This window comes from Hyla sarda, chromosome 8 (genome assembly GCF_029499605.1).
Source record: "Hyla sarda isolate aHylSar1 chromosome 8, aHylSar1.hap1, whole genome shotgun sequence".
Taxonomy (NCBI): Eukaryota; Metazoa; Chordata; class Amphibia; order Anura; family Hylidae; genus Hyla; species Hyla sarda.
In genome coordinates, this window is record NC_079196.1 from 207,926,769 (window position 1) to 207,944,922 (window position 18,154).

The window sequence follows — 18,154 nt, forward strand, 5'->3', positions numbered from 1 at the left end:
GGGGCATCTATGGATGAAGCATTGTTATAGGGGTTTCTATGACTGGTACATTGTTATGGGGGCATCTATGGCTGAAACATTGTTATGGGGGCATCTATGGATGAAGCATTGTTATAGGGGTTTCTATGACTGGTACATTGTTATGGGGGCATCTATGGCTGAAACATTGTTATGGGGGCATCTATGGCTGAAACATTGTTATAGGGGCTTCTGTGACTGGCACATTGTTATGCGGGCATCTATGGCTGAAACATTGTTATAGGGGCTTCTGTGACTGGCACATTGTTATGGGGGCATCTATGGTCATTGTTATAGGGGTTTCTATGACTGGTACATTGTTATGAGGGCATCTATGGCTGAAACATTGTTATAGGGGCTTCTGTGACTGGCACATTGTTATGGGGGCATCTATGGCTGAAACATTGTTATAGGGGCTTCTATGACTGGCACATTGTTATGGGGGGAATCTATGGCTGAAACATTGTTATGGGGGCATCTATGACTGGAACATTGTTATGGGGCATCTATGGCTGAAACGTTGTTATAGGGATTCTATGGCTGGAACATTGTTATGGAGGCATCAACGACTGACAGACTTTTACGGGGATACTATGGCAGGCACATTATTATGGAGACCTCTGCGGCTGGAACATTGTTATAGGGATATGGTTGGCAGATTGTTATTGGGCTTTAATAGCTGGCATGTTATGGGGACTTCTATATCTGGCACATTGTTCTAGGGGCTTCTGTGTTTCTTGCATTGAAAAGCTGACATTTCTTTAAAAAAAAGAATTAAATATAATTAAGTGCGCTATTTTACCACAATTATGCAAATCGCTCTAAGATTGTGTTGTTTTACAGCGATTTGCATAATTATGGTAAAATATTGCCGTTTCTGCCGCCATTCCGGAGAAATCGCAGCAATAACTGAAGCAAAAATTTCAGCTGTAAAACCGCACAATGTGAAAACTGCCTTACAATGACTGATTATTATGAACAAGCATTCCTTGGGATGCTTATTGACACATGAAGGGGTTGTATAAGCTGGCCTTAAAGGGGTACTCCGGTGGAAAACTTTTTTTTATTTTTATTTTTTATATCAACTGGTGCCAGAAAGTTAAACAGATTTGTAAATCACTTCTATTAAAAAATCTTAATCCTTAATCCCAAAAAGAAATACATTTCCTCTGATGTCATGACCACAGTGCTCTCTGCTGACCTCTGCTGTCTATTTTAGGAACTGTCCAGAGCAGCATATGTTTGCTATGGGCATTTTCTCCTGCTCTGCACCGATCCTAAAATGGACAGCAGAGGTCAGCAGAGAGCACTGTGGTCATGACATCAGAGGAAATGCATTTCTTTTTTGGATTTCTCTTTAGTATACAGCCCCTAAAAAGTACTGGAAGGATTAAGATTTTTTAATAGAAGTGATTTACAAATCTGTTTAACTTTCTGGCACCAGTTGATTTAAAAAAAAAAAAAGAAAAAAGTTTTCCACGGGAGTACCCCTTAACCCCTTAAGGACCAAGGACGTACCGGTACGTCCTTGGTCCTGCTCTTCTGATATAACGCGGGGTTACACAGTAACCCCGCGTCATATCATGGCGGGCCCGGCGTCATAGTGAAGCCGGGACCCGCCTCTAATAGCGCGCAGCGCCGATCGCGGCGCCGCGCGCTATTAACCCTTTAGCCGCGCGCTCAAAGCTGAGCCGCGCGGCTAAAAGTGAAAGTGAAAGTTCCCGGCTAGCTCAGTCGGGCTGTTCGGGATAGCCGCGGCTAATCGCGGCATCCCGAACAGCTGACAGGACAGCGGGAGGGCCCCTACCTGCCTCCTCGCTGTCCGATCGCCGAATGACTGCTCAGTGCCTGAGATCCAGGCATGAGCAGTCATCCGGCAGATTCGTCGATCACTGGTTTCCTATGAGAAACCAGTGATCAACATAGAAGATCAGTGTGTGCAGTGTTATAGGTCCCTATGGGACCTATAACACTGCAAAAAAAAAGTGAAAAAAAAAAGTGAATAAAGATCATTTAACTCCTCCCCTATTAAAAGTTTGAATCACCCCCCTTTTCCAATAATAAAAAAAACACAGTGTAAATAAAAATAAAAATAAACATATGTGGTATCACCGCGTGCGGAAATGTCCGAATTAAAAAAATATATCATTAATTAAACCGCTCGGTCAATGGCGTGCGCGCAAAAAAATTCCAAAGTCCAAAATAGTGCATTTTTGGTCACTTTTTATATCATTTAAAAATGAATAAAAAGTGATCAATAAGTCCTATCAATACAAAAATGGTACCGTTAAAAACTTCAGATCACGGCGCAAAAAATGAGCGCTCATACCGCCCCATACACGGAAAAATAAAAAAGTTATAGGGGTCAGAAGATGACAATTTTAAACGTATTAATTTTCCTGCATGTAGTTATGATTTTTTCCAGAAGTCCGACAAAATCAAACCTATATAAGTAGGGTATCATTTTAATCGTATGGACCTACAGAATAAAGAGAAGGTGTCATTTTTACCGAAAAATGTACTACGTAGAAACGGAAGCCCCCAAAAGTTACAAAACAGCGTTTTTTTTTCAATTTTGTCGCACAATGATTTTTTTTCCCGCTTCACCATAGATTTTTGGGCAAAATGACTGACGTCATTACAAAGTAGAATTGGTGGCGCAAAAAATAAGCCATCATATGGATTTTTAGGTGTAAATTTGAAAGAGTTATGATTTTTTAAAGGCAAGGAGCAAAAAACGAAAATGCAAAAACGGAAAAACCTCCGGTCCTTAAGGGGTTAAGGACTCAGGGTTTTTCAGTTTTTGCACTTTCGTTTTTTCCTCCTTACCTTTTAAAAATCATAACCCTTTCAATTTTCCACCTAAAAATCCATATTATGACTTATTTTTTGTGTCACCAATTCTACTTTGCAGTGACATCAGTAATTTTACCCAAAAATTCACGGCGAAACGGAAAAAAAATCATTGTGCGACAAAATGGAAGAAAAAACGCCATTTTGTAACTTTTGGGGGCTTCCGTTTCTACACAGTACATTTTTCGGTAAAAATGACACCTTATCATTATTCTGTAGGTCCATACGGTTAAAATGATCCCCTACTTATATAGGTTTGATTTTGTCGCACTTCTGGAAAAAATCATAACTACATGCAGGAAAATGTATACGTTTAAAAATGTCATCTTCTGACCCGTATTACTTTTTTATTTTTCCACGTACAGGGCGGTATGAGGGCTCTTTTTTTGCGCTGTGATCTGAAGTTTTTATCAGTACCATTTTTGTTTTGAGCTGACTTTTTGATCACTTTTTATTCATTTTTAATGGTATAAAAAGTGACCAAAAATACACTTTTTTGGACTTTGGAATTTTTTGGCGCGTACGCCATTGACCGTGCGGTTTAATTAATGATATATTTTTACAGTTCGGACATTTGCGCACGCGGCGATACCACATATGTTTATTTCTTTTTTTATTTACACTGTTTTATTTTTTTTTATGGGAAAAGAGGGGTGATTCAAACTTTTATTAGGGAAGGGGTTAAATTACCTTTATTAACACTTTTTTTAAACTTTTTTTTTTGCAGTGTTATAGGTCCCATAGGGATCTATAACACTGCACACACTGATCTCTTATACTGATCATTGTTATCCCATAGGGACCTATAACACTGCACACACTGATCTCTTATACTGATCATTGTTATCCCATAGGGACCTATAACACTGCACACACTGATCTCTTATACTGATCATTGTTATCCCATAGGGACCTATAACACTGCACACACTGATCTCCTATGCTGATCACTGGTGTGTATTAATACGCCTGTGATCAGTGTTATCGGCGCTTGACTGCTCCTGCCTGGATCTCAGGCACGGAGCAGTCATTCGTCGATCGGACAACGAGGAGGCAGGTAAGGGCCCTCCCGGTGTCCTGTAAGCTGTTCGGGACGCCGCGATTTCACCGCGGCGGTCCCAAACAGCCCGACTGAGCAGCCGGCATACTTTCACTTTAGAAGCGGCGGTCAGCTTTGACCGCCGCTTCTAAAGGGTTAATACCGCACATTGCCGTGATCGGCGATGTGTGGTATTAGCCGCGGGTCCCAGCCGTTGATGAGCGCCGGGACCGACGCGATGTGATGCAGGGTCGCAGCGCAACCCCGCTTCATATCGCGGGAGCCGGCGCAGGACGTAAATATACGTCCTGCGTCGTTAAGGGGTTAAAGCGGTACTCCGCTGGAAAACATTTTTTTTTTTTTTTTTTTAAATCAACTGGTGCCAGAAAGTTATACAGATTTGTAAATGACTTCTATTTAAAAATCGTAATCCTTTCAGTACTTTTCAGCTGCTGTATGCTCCACAGGAAGTTACATTTTTTTTTATTTCCTTTCTATCTGACCACAGTGCTCTCTGCTGACACCTCTGTCCATTTTAGTAACTGTTCGGAGCAGGATAGGTTTCCTGTGTGGATTTGCTCCTACTCTGGGCAGTTCCTGACATGGACAGAGGTGTCACTGTGGTCAGATTGAAAGGAAATCAAAAAAGAAAAGAACTTCCTGTGGAGCATATAGCAGCTGATAGGTACTGGAAGGATTAAGATTTTTAAATAGAAATAATTTACAAATCTGTTTAACTTTCTGGTACCAGTTGATTAAAATGAAAAAAATATATATATATATTATTTTTATTTTATTTTTTTTCTAGCAGAGTACCCCTTTAACTGCTGGAAGTGATGCAGTGTCCCTATGACAGGGTTTCCCAACCAGGGTGCCTCCAGCTGTTGCAAAACTACAAGTCCCAGCATGCCCGGACAGCCTTCGGCTGTCCGGGCATGCTGGGACTTGTAGTTTTGCAACAGCTGGAGGCACCCTGGTTGGGAAACACTGCCCTATGATAACACTTAGCACCAGCGCATTAGGACAGGAAGTGTTGTTATGGATCAGACACACAGGAGCCTTTATCTCTACCTGCGATTACGTTACATTGACCTGTGAAGCATGTGACTCTTAGTAGTATTGTAATATATTGTATTTTTCTGCCTATATTTTACCCTTAACATGAAATGTAATCAATACTAAAGTGTTAAATCTCTATAATATCCTATAGGTGACAGAAGGAATGCTGGTTGGCCGCAGCTCATGGTTATCATGTTTATTCAGTGCCCTGTTAATAGGTGTTGCTTAATCTCGGTCTCTAACAACATAATATCCAGGGAAGTGAGTGTAGTAGATCTAATAGTATGAGACGGATTATCGCTCACTTTAATACTGCGCAGAAGTTTACGGACTCACCCGGGGACTGAATCATCTATCGCTTGTAAGTGCTAAACTGGAGTTTCTTTTATATGTCTCTAGTTAAAGGGGTTATCCAGGAAAAAAAAAACTTTTTTATCATTTATATATCAACTGGCTCCAGAAAGTTGAACAGATTTGTAAATTACTTCTATTAAAAAAAAAAATCTTAATCCTTTCAGTACTTATGAGCTGCTGAAGTTGAGTTGTTCTTTTCTGTCTAAGTGCTCTCTGATGACACCTGTCTCGGGAACGGTCCAGAGTAGAAACAAATCCCCATAGCAAACCTCTTCTACTCTGTGTAGTTCCCGAGACAAGCAGAGAGCACTGTTGCCAGACAGAAAACAACAACTCAACTTCAGCAGCTGATAATTATTGGAAGGATTAAGATTTTTTAATAGAAATAATTTTTTTTTTTTTTCCTGATACACCACTTTAATATATAGATAGATATCAGATGGGTCAGGAATTATAGGTGTAAGTTTTTTTTTTTTTCACAATAGATGTTTATGATATTATAATAAGGGTGACATTATATAATTTCTAGGAGCTGGGCCCCAGTGGTGCTCAAATGGGGGTGGTCCACAGGTCTGGACCCTTTCTGTCACCAATCCTTAGCATTCTGGTCCCTGCTATTGCCCTTGCATATAATCCAGGAGCCCAAAAAAGTGCCAGAATGGCGTATTCAGTGGCACAAGCTACAATCTAAACTTAGTACAGCAGGACATGGAAGAGAAAGTACTAAGTGGGCAATAAGTACAATGGGGGAGATCAAAAACTGTCCAACTGAAAAGTTTGAGTTGCCCATAGCAACCAATCAGATCGCTTCTTTCATTTTTCAGAGGCCATGTCAAGGTCCCAGGTGGGGGGGGGACGGGGGGAGACAGGGAGAGTGAGCCCTAAACTGACCCTAAAACATCTCTCCCTGCCTGCTTGCCCATCCATCCTAAATGATGGATCAAAAACTGGGCGCCGGTCCCTTCCTGCACTAAAGTGCAGTGGCGTAAAAACACATAATATACATAGTCGGTCACAGGCCAGAAACGGAAAACTACTAGACAACCAGATATACCAGACAGGATACAAATACTAACAGGGCAGAATATAAACAGGCAAACTGATAAAGGAAACATAAGACACTGTTCACACAACAAACAACCTGGACACCCCACTCCACAAAAGGATTAGCCATTAATAATAAAGCCAAATAGGCTACTAGCCAGCGGCCACACTCTACCGTGTGGACAAAATGCTGACCCAGTAGGAAACAGAAATATAATACAATACATGAAATACTAGACTAGAACCGGATGAGTCTGAATAGACTCCAGAATACCAAACAGGAATATAACATACATAGCACAGGGTAAAAGCAAGACTCAGACAGTGTGAACACAGACAGAGCAGAACGAACAAACATAATCCTAAAACCGACTAATTTAACACAGACTAAAATACAAGGAGCATGCTATATAACCATGGCTAAAAACCCAGATAAATACAAGATAAATGCTTAAGCAGATATAGTAGTATTGCACTCAATAACCAGCACCAGAATGCAGGAGAACACTGGTTAAATAACACCCGAGTTCTCATTCGTTCAGAGAATTAACTATTCCCCCTCCAGGTGAACAAACTAGTGTGTGAATACACACCTAGGGTACGTTCCCACCTGGCGTATTTTGCTGCGTATTTGCTGCTGCGTATTTTCTAACCCATTGACTTCAATGGGAAATAAAATATGCAGCAAAATACGCCAGGTGGGAATGCACCCCTAAACAGAAAAATACAAAAACAAATAAATGGACATTACAGGCCTTTTTAAAAATGAAAGAAGCGATCTGATTGGTTGCTATGGGCAACTCAGCAACTTTTCCTCTGGACAGGTTTTGATAAATCTCCCCATTATGTTTTCGACCCAAGAACTCAAAGTAAAATTGCTGGGTGTGCCCCTGTAGACTTCAATGGAAAACTAACTTTGTCTTAAAATCAATAGTAATCATGGAAGCCTACGAGAGACTTGGCTTGGGATTTATTTGCTCATTCATCACTGTGAACAGTACAAGACACCTACACTTCTGGGATTGGTGGAGTCTTAGTAGAGCCAGACTGGGGTTTCATGGTCCCCACTCTGAGGACATGTCTTGTACCTATACCATAATCTTTAAAGGAGTACTCCGGTGGAAATTTTTTTATTTTTTTTTATAAACTGGTGCCAGAAAGTTAAACAGATTTGTAAATAACTTCTATTAAAACAATCTTTACCCTTCCAGTACTTTTTAACAGCTGTATGCTACAGAGGAAATTATTTTCTTTTTGAATTTCTTTTTTGTCTTGTCCACAGTGCTCTCTGCTGACACCTGATGCCCGTATCAGGAACTGTCCAGAGCAGGAGAAAATCCCCATAGCAAACCTATGCTGCTCTGGACAGTTCCTGACATGGACAGAAGTGTCAGCAGAGAGCACTGTGGACAAGATAAAAAAGAAATTAAAAAAGAAAAGAATTTCCTCTATATCATACAGCTGCTAAAAAGTACTGGAAGGGTAAAGATTGTTTTAATAGAAGTAATTTACAAATCTGTTTAACTTTCTGGCACCAGTTGATTTAAAAAAAAAAAAAAAAAGTTTTCCACCAGAGTACCCCTTTAATATCTTTCAAATACCAAAACTATCTACATGAGCTTTCTAGCAAATTGAAGTACTGGGGGAAAAGTCAATCTGCATTTAGGACAGGGCTTCGTCTGATCTACGAGGGCTGGTGGGGAAGTAGTATGGTTTTGCACAATATTTGTAAACCTGTGGCACCAATTGATTTTAAAAAAAAATTGCTATTTTTTCGCTATTGAACTAGTTCTACAGAGCTAATCTCCTATACTATACTATGGCAGAATTATGCAAGTGCCCATGTTGTCAAGACTTTGAACTGAGTTCTGTACAATAAATGGGTTTTCATAAGGGTCAACTACCGTATATACTCGAGTATAAGCAGAGTTTTTCAGCACGATTTTTCGTGCTGAAAACTCTCCACCCGCAGTGGTCTTCAACCTGCAGACCTCCAGAGGTTTCAAAACTACAACTTCCAGCAAGCCCGGGCAGCCATCGGCTGTCCGGGCTTGCTGGGAGTTGTAGTTTTGAAACCTCCGGAGGTCCGCAGGTTGAAGACCACTGCGGCCTTCGACATCATCCAGCCCCCTCTCACCCCCTTTTAGTTCTGTACAGTACTCACCTCCGCTCGGCGCTGGTACGGTGCTGCAGGACTGTCCGGAGAGGAGGTGGTCCGGTGGGATAGTGGTTCCGGGCTGCTATCTTCACCGGGGAGGCCTCTTCTAAGCGCTTCGGGCCCGGCCTCAGAATAGTCACGTTGCCTTGACAACGACGCAGAGGTGCGTTCATTGCCAACGTACTTCTGCGTCATTGTCAAGGCAACGCCTCTATTCCGGGCCGGAAGCGCGGAGAAGAGGCGCCCCTGGTGAAGATAGCAGCCCGGAACCACTATCCCACCAGACCACCTCCTCTCCGGACAGCCCTGCAGGACCGGACCAGCGCCGAGCGGAGGTGAGTACTGTACAGAACTAAAGGGGGGTGAGAGGGGGCTGGATGATGTCGAAGGCCGCAGTGGTCTTCAACCTGCGGACCTCCGGAGGTTTCAAAACTACAACTCCCAGCAAGCCCGGACAGCCGATGGCTGCCCGGGCTTGCTGGGAGTTGTAGTTTTGAAACCTCTGGAGGTCCGCAGGTTGAAGACCACTGAGGGCGGATGATGAGAAGAGGATGATGAAGGGTGGGGGGGTGTGGGATGATGACAAGAGGATGATGAAGGGGGGGGGGGATGATGAAGGGGGGTGGGGATGATGACAAGGGGATGATGAAGGGGGGGGGATGATGAAGGGGGGTGTGTGGGATGATTACAAGGGGATGATGAAGGGGGGTGGGGATGATGACAAAGGGAAGATGAAGGGGGATGTGTGGGATGATGACAAGGGGATGATGACAGGCGGTGATGATGATGAGGATGTTAATGACGGGTCTGGATGATGATGGGGGTCTGGATGATGACAGGGGGGGATGATGTATTTCCCACCCTAGGCTTATACTCGAGTCAATAACTTTTCCTGGGATTTTGGGTTCAAATTAGGGGTCTCGGCTTATACTCGAGTATATACGGTACTTCCCTGATCCGTAAATATGCTTCGATCAGTTGTGACTGAAATTGACTTGCAAGTAGTTGATCTGCAGGATATTCTTGTGTCTTTTTCAGATGATGGACGGTTCCCTGGAATATTCACGTCAAAAAGAAGATCTGGTTCGCACAGTTCGGAGTCTTCAGGTGGCTTCACAGAACACTCTTCAAAAAGCCGTCCCTCTTCTTTCTTCTCAACCTGGACTTGGCCTCTTGAAGCCTTCGCATGTACAGCAGCTCTCCAAAAAGACCACCCAAGTCTGCCGAGACCTTGAAGATGTAGGGAACCTGCTCTTGTTCCGCCAGGATGAACTCGCTCAGAAATTGTCCGTACCTGGTAAAGGGGGTGCGTCTTCCCTCCACTGGTGTTCAGACGGCTCCATCTATGTCTGTGGAGACAATGGTCCTGATATCCATTTACTGAATAGTCATGGGAAACCCACCCAGACCTTCGTATGTCGTGATGATGTTCTCTTTCTTCCAGACTGCGTTACAGTGACTCGTTCCGGTGCTGTAGCAGTCACTGACATAGCCGAGGGCATAGTCCGAATTTATAGTCCAAATTCATATCCACCTTGGATTAGGGTGGGCGGTCATTTTAATTCTCCGAAGGGCATTGCAGTGGACTCCTCTGGACGAGTCCTGGTTGCAGAATATACCTCTGGGGAAGTGCAAGCTTTCCATGTGGACCGAGCACATCGTATTCATGGAGTCAAAAAAGCCTCAGGACTCCGTGGACCCCAATATATTTGCCCAACGCCAGATGGTGGCTTTGCAGTTAGTGAAGAATGTGGAGATGTCAAATTATTTACGGCAAATTTAAAATTATCTGGTTCCCTATCAGAATCCTACCAACATGAGTTTGGAAACCCTGCAGGAATATGCGCAGATCCCGAAGGAAATATTTTGATAGCAGATGTCCAGAAAAGAAATATCACCCTCTTTCCACCCAGCGGGTCACCCATTTGCATTGTTTCCCAGGGTCTTTGTAAACCGGCAGGAATAACATGTTCCCCTTTTGGGCTCCTGTATGTGGCCGACTCTGGTGATAACTGTGTAAAGGTTTACAAATATCGTGCAAAACCATACTACACCCCCACCAGCCCTCGTAGATCAGGTGAAGCCCCGTCCTAAATGCAGATTGACTTTTCCACCCAGTACTTCAATTTGCTAGAAAGCTCATGTAGATAGTCTTGGTATTTGAGAGATATTAAAGGGGTATTCCAGGATTTTTTTTTATTTGACTGTGCTACAGGGGCTGTAAAGTTAGTGTGGTTCATAATATAGTGTCTGTACCTGTGTGTGAGGGTTTTCTCACAATTTTTCTGTCATTTTCACCCCAATGTTTATTTTTAACAGCATACAAAATGACTGTTGTCTCAGATTTTTCCCAGGTTGCAATGTGGCCGAGACCTGACATTACTAGTCAGCTGATGACAGGGAGCCTGTCTGCTTCAATGGGTGGAGCGATCGCTTGGTGGGAGAGAGATCAATCTGCAACTAATGCAACAGCTGTAGGCACCCTGATTGAAAACCAAAGGTCTTTTGAATGGATGCAGCTCATTTTTGTTTCAATGGGTGGGGTGGCTGATGTGTGGGAGGGAGTAAATGGAATTGTGTGATTTGTAGTAAAAAAAAGAAAAGTCAAAAAGGAAATACCAGTGCACAAAAAGCTAGTCACAGTGTTATGGTAATCTCACAACATAAACAACATAGCCATTTATCTCCAAGACAAGCGCAGATCCTTCCTAAGCATGTCCATTACTGTCTGCCAGGTATGTACTAAAATCATCTTATGGTGGATAACCCCTTTAAGTTTGGGAACATTTGTCTGGCTATACATTTCCCTACATGACCATTGCAGGTGAAATGTGTGAATGAGCCTTAAATGTTCCGTTTCCCTGCAGTGCCCCCACAGGAGAAATGAAGCATTGCTAGTGTCCATTTACATCAATGGGTTGTCTGTGTAATACAGGAAAGGACATGTCCTCCAAATCGAGAGATGCTCTTTGTAACCTCTATTCACTCTGGCCAAGAGATTAAAGGGGTATTCCAGGAAAAAAATGTTTTATTTTTATCAACTGGCTCCCGAAAGTTAAACAGATTTGTAAATTACTTCTATTAAAAAATCTTAATCCTTCTGATAATTATCAGCTGCTGAAGTTGAGTTGTTCTTTTCTGTCTGGCAACAGTGCTCTCTGCTGACATCTCTGCTTGTCTCTGGACAGTTCCCGAGACAGGTGTCATCAGAGAGCACTTAGACAAAAAAAGAACAACTCAACTTCAGCAGCTCATAAGTACTGAAAGGATTAAGATTTTTTTAATAGAAGTAATTTACAAATCTGTTTAACTTTCTGGAGCCAGTTGATGTACATAAAAAAGTTTTTTCCTGGACAACTCGGCAGCGTGAAGCCTGTTATTTTAGGATCGAAAAAATTGTGCTTGCACCGTCTTTTTCTTTGGCTTTTCTCTCTGAAAATAACGGTGGCTATTGAATGTATTGAATACAATGGGGTCCATCAGGACCCGTTATTTGCCGGTATGCTCCGGCAAAATTACGGCTGGCAAACTGCGAAAAAAAAAAAAGTTTGACGACCGAATTTGCCGTAGCATACCAACAGTGTGAAAGGGGCCTAAGAGGGTTCTAAACAGCACAGCCCCTAAAAATTGATTTTCTATACGGGACAACCCTTTTAATTAGTTGGTTAGCTGTATTGATCCAGAGTAATTTCTTTATACTGTATATACCCAGTATATATATATATATATATATATATATATATATATATATATATATATATAATTACATTTTTGGAATTTATTTTTATATTTTAGACTGTGTGTTTTGTGTCTAAATCATCATATATAGTTGTATTTTTATACAGAGAATTTACTTCTAAAATAAATGACATTACATATATGTTTGTCTCCAGTCTTATGTTATTTGTGCTTGTGGTAAACCATTGGGAACACATACAGGTGATAGAGGAAGGAAATATTCTAGTGTTCAAATTAGTGGCCATCTTGATTTTCTTAAATACATTTTTAATAATCGATTTACTAAATTAATAAATCATGCTTGTCAGATAACCCCAATGATGAGGGTTCTCGAACATGGTCCCCCTCAGAATCCAAGCAGACTACTTACATGAAGAATGCCAGCAAGTGTGCCGCCATTATTGTGCCATGGAGTGTGGGGGGTGGTTGGCAGCTCTCCTGTCAGGCAGGCAGTGCTTGGCTTTCTAAGAGACTTATCTTTTCTGTCAGGAGGGTTGGCAAGTGCGGTAAAACAGCGTATACAGAGATGTTACATGGGACTATGTGGCATTATTACAGCATCAGCACATGCACAGCCCTGGGCGGGGGCTCAGTAGGCCTCAGAGGAGGGCGGACTCCATGTTATCAGTAGTAGTTCAGATCCTTTATGTCTTTACCTACATTCTCTGCGCTGGCTGTGAGTATATCATATATATACTGTATAATGACATTGTATTACTATAAGACACAGTCGTCCATGCAGAATACCGCTCTGTGTATCAGCGTAATGCTGGAAGGTGCATGACTAGTGTTCAGCATTGTGTAGAACAGTTTAGCTTTATTGGATTACTAAGCCGTCCATTATGAAATGCCTATAAAGTGTCATTATCTTGTTAGTCGTGTAATACAGTTACTGCACTATTACAATCCGCTGTTATAAGATTAGTGTGAGCGCCACTAGACGGCACTATTTATTATCAGCCCACACTTTCTATCTGCTTAATGTCTACTACTGTGCCACACATCAAACTTGTCAGTGCATTGCTGCATTAATGCACCATTACTTCTACTGAAGTTAACCCCTTAAGGACTCAGCCCATTTTGGCCTTAAGGACTCAGACAATTTAATTTTTACGTTTTCATTTTTTCCTCCTCGCCTTCTAAAAATCATAACTCTTTTATATTTTCATCCACAGACTAGTATGAGAGCTTGTTTTTTGCGCGACCAGTTGTCCTTTGTAATGACATCACTCATTATATCATAAAATGTATGGCGCAACCAAAAAACACTGTTTTTGTGGGGAAATTAAAACGAAAAACGCAATTTTGCTAATTTTGGAAGGTTTTGTTTTCACGCCGTACAATTTATGGTAAAAATGACATGTGTTCTTTATTCTGAGGGTCAATACGATTAAAATGATACCCATTATTACATACTTTTATATTATTGTTGCGCTTAAAAAAAATCACAAACTTTTTAACCAAATTAGTACGTTTATAATCCCTTTATTTTGATGACCTCTAACTTTTTTATTTTTCCGTATAAGTGGCGGTATGGGGGCTCATTTTTTGCGCCATGATCTGTACTTTTTTTTATACCACATTTGCATCTAAAAAACTTTTAATACATTTTATAATTTTTTTTTTAATAAAATGTATTAAAAAAGTAGGAATTTTGGACTTTTTTTTTTTTTTTCGTTCACGCCGTTCACCGTACGGGATTATTAACATTTTATTTTAATAGTTCGGACATTTACGCACGCGGCGATACCAAATATGTCTATAAAAATGTTTTTTACGCTTTTTGGGGGTAAAATAGGAAAAAACGGACGTTTTACTTTTTTATTGGGGGAGGGGATTTTTCACTTTTTTTTTACTTTTACATTTTTTTAAATTTTTTTTTTACACTTGAATAGTCCCCATAGGGGACTATTCATAGCAATACCATGATTGCTAATACTGATCTGTTCTATGTATAGGACATAGAACAGATCAGTGTTATCGGTCATCTCCTGCTCTGGTCTGCTCGATCACAGACCAGAGCAGGAGACGCCGGGAGCCGCACGGAGGAAGGAGAGGGGACCTCCGTCCGGCGTTCTGAATGATCGGATCCCCGCAGCAGCGCTGCGGGCGATCCGATCGTTCATTTAAATCGCGAACTGCCGCAGATGCCGGGATCTGTATTGATCCCGGCACCTGAGGGGTTAATGGCGGACGCCCGCGAGATCGCGGGCGTCGGCCATTGCCGGCGGGTCCCTGGCTGCGATCAGCAGCCGGGATCAGGCGCGCATGACACGGGCATCGCTCCGATGCCCGCGGTTATGCACAGGACGTAAATGTACGTCCTGGTGCGTTATGTACCACCTCACCAGGACGTACATTTACGTCCTGCGTCCTTAAGGGGTTAAAGGGGTACTCCTGCCCTAAGACATCTTATCCCCTATCCAAAGGATAGGGGATAAGATGTCTGATCGCGGGGGACCCCCGTACGCTAGCATGCAGCACCCACCTGTAAGCACTGCTGAAAGCTCTGTGTTATGCCTCCCTACCACGGGGACGGAGTATCGTGACGTCGCGACTCCGCCCCCGTGTGACATCACGCCACGCCCCCGCAATGCAAGTGTATGGGAGGGGGCGTGATGGCCGCCAAGCCCCCTCCCATAGACTTGCATTGAGTTGGCGGAGTTGTGACGTCACGATACTCCGTCCCTGTGGTCGGGAGGCATAACACTGAGAGCCTCCAGCGCTTACAGCAGTGCTTACAAGTGGGTGCTGCATGCATGCGGGACCCCTGCGATCAGACATCTTATCCTCTATCCTTTGAGTAGGGGATAGGATGTCTTGGGGCTGGAGTACCCCTTTAAGGCAAACTATCGGTGTATTGCATCAACAAACCCCCCCCCCCCCCCCCCCCAGTGTTAGAATACAGTGATCCCTCAACTTATAATGGCCTCAACATACAATAGTTTCAACATACAATGGTCTTTTCTGGACCATCGTAACTTGATACCAGACTCAACAGACAATGTACAAACAGTCTAGATCTGTGAAATGTGTCACAACTGGAGGAACTGACCAATCAGAATGGGCATTCACTGGTAAATCACCTCTATTACTGAAGTGCGTGCACTGACTGGCTGTCTGGTAGCGCCCCCTACAGTACAGGGAGGAACTACAAGTTCTGTACTACTCCTTACCTGTGCCAGGTTTAGCTGCTCCTTTGGACACCAGGTAAGGGCGGCTCCATTTGGGACACTGGGTGTACTGTATAGGACCCTGAAGAAGCTCCTGTCCCCTACATAAACCATTGTTCCCCAACCAGGGTGCCTCCAGCTGTTGCAAAACTACAACTCCCAGCATGCCCGGACAGCCGTTGGCTGTCCGGGCATGCTGGGAGTTGTAGTTTTGCAACAGCTGGAGGCACCCTGGTTGGGAAACACTGACCTAGACAGTGATTTACAGCTCCCAGCAGATCTTTCTTACTTTTATATGTAAGGATTTGCTTTATCTGTATTAGTTATCTACTTATTTTTGTTTAATCCTCACTTTTTCCTATTTTTGGATGACATTTTGGTGACTTCAGAACCAATTACCAGGTTTCCATAGAGTTCTGGTCTCAACATACAATGGTTTCAACATACAATGGTCGTCCTGGAACCAATTAATATTGTAACTTGAGGGACCACTGTATATTTGAGGGTCAAAAGGGGGTATTCTGACCATACATCATGGTTTTGTTTTTGTTTGTTTTTATTTTGAGACTGTCCTTTGTTAACAAAACAGGACAAAATTGACATTTCATGCATTTGTGCCGCATCAGCTGCTGGTCACTGTTCTTAACCCCTTAAGGACTCAGGGTTTTTCCGTTTTTGCACTTTCGTTTTTTCCTCCTTACCTTTTAAAAATCATAACCCTTTCAATTTTCCACCTAAAAATCCATATTATGGCTTATTTTTTGCGTCGCCAATTCTACTTTGCAGTGACATTAGTCATTTTACCATAAAATGCACAGCGAAACGGAAAAAAAAATCATTGTGCGACAAAATCGAAAAAAAAACCCCATTTTGTAACTTTTGGGGGCTTCCGTTTCTACGCAGTGCATATTTCGGTAAAAATTACACCTTATCATTATTCTGTAGGTCCATACGGTTAAAATGATCCCCTACTTATATAGGTTTGATTTTGTCGCACTTCTGGAAAAAATCATAACTACATGCAGGAAAATTTATACGTTTAAAAATGTAATCTTCTGACCCCTATAACTTTTTTATTTTTCCACGTACGGGGCGGTATGAGGACTCATTTTTTGCGCCGTGATCTGAAGTTTTTATCGGTATGATTTTTGTTTTGATCGGACTTTTTGATCACTTTTTATTCATTTTTTAATGTTATAAAAAGTGACCAAAATACGCTTTTTTGGACTTTGGAATTTTTTTGCGCGTACGCCATTGACCGTACAGCTTAATTAATGATATATTTTTATAGTTCGGACATTTACGCACGCGGCGATACCACATATGTTTATTTATTTATTTTTTTACACTGTTTTATTTTTTTTTATGGGAAAAGGGGGGTGATTCAAACTTTTATTAGGGAAGGGGTTAAATGACCTTTATTAACACTTTTTTTTTACTTTTTTTTTGCAGTGTTATAGGTCCCATAGGGACCTATAACACTGCACACACTGATCTCTCATCCTGATCACAGATGTGTATTAACACGCCTGTGATCAGCATTATCGGTGCTTGACTGCTCCTGCCTGGATCTCAGGCACGGAGCAGTCATTCGTCGATCGGACACCGAGGAGGCAGGTAAGAGCCCTCCCGGTGTCCGATCAGCTGTTCGGGACGCCGCGATTTCACCGCGGCGGTCCCGAACAGCCCGACTGAGCAGCCGGGATACTTTCAGTTTCACTTTAGAAGCGGCGGTCAGCTTTAACCGCCGCTTCTAAAGGGTTAATACCGCACATCGCCGCGATCGGCGATGTGTGGTATTAGCCGCGGATCCCGGCCGTTGATTAGCGCCAGGACCGACGCGATATGATGCGGGATCACGGCGCGATCCCGCTTCATATCGCGGGAGCCGGCGCAGGACGTAAATATACGTCCTGCGTCGTTAAGGGGTTAAAGGGGTTATCCAGGCAAAAAATTTTTTTTATATATCAACTGGCTCCAGAAAGTTAAACAGATTTGTAAATACTTCTATTAAAAAATCTTAATCCTTTCAGTACTCATGAGCTGATGAAGTTGAGTTGTTCTTTTCTGTCTAAGTCCTCTCTGATGACACCTGTCCCAGTTAAGAAGCAAATCCCCATAGCAAACCTCTTCTAAACTGGGCGGTTTTGCAAAGTTGCAACATGTTGAGCCTATGGCCTTTTTTTTCCATGAAATCGTGGCGTTTTTCTCCCATAGAAGTCTATGGGAGTTAAAAGACGCCAAGTAAAACGACATGTGGGTTTTAACTTTGGCGTTTTTGCAGGCATTTTTATGATTATTATCCAAATTTTATTATTATTATTCAAATTTGTATTATTATTATCCAAAAAGGGATTGAGATACCCTTTTTAATAAAATTTTGTAGGGTACCATTAAAAAAAAATTGTAAAAAAAGATACAGTAGTGATGGAAACTAACCGAAATGTATCTTTTTTTATAACAAAATTTTTATTCATTTTTAAACAGGGATCAATTTATTTGGCGGGCAGGGAAATAAAAATGTAGCCAACAATAATAAAAAATTTGAAAGGGGCCATTTAAATGTAAAAATAACTTTTTATTAATAATGTATTTTAATAATGTGTTGAATAAAGTGTGTGTGTGAGTTTAACTTTTTTTCTTTATTTTTTACATACTATTAAAATATAACATTAACTAAATCTATCAGCAACCAGGACCCGTGGCTAATACTGGACA

General features: G+C 42.0%; 2 protein-coding genes across 2 annotated transcripts in view; one reads left to right on the top strand and one right to left on the bottom strand.

Annotated features, from left to right (window-relative positions):
- ASB8 (ankyrin repeat and SOCS box containing 8) overlaps nt 1-18,154 on the bottom strand; it is a 39,436-nt gene that overhangs the window by 17,146 nt on the left and 4,136 nt on the right. The gene's annotated exons all lie outside the window — the stretch shown is intronic.
- On the top strand, nt 258-11,124 carry NHLRC4 (NHL repeat containing 4). Its single transcript, XM_056534248.1, has 3 exons — nt 258-668; nt 5,121-5,330; nt 9,564-11,124. Exon 3 carries the CDS (start codon nt 9,564-9,566, stop codon nt 10,617-10,619), a length of 1,056 nt encoding a protein of 351 aa, XP_056390223.1. The 5' UTR covers nt 258-668; nt 5,121-5,330; the 3' UTR covers nt 10,620-11,124.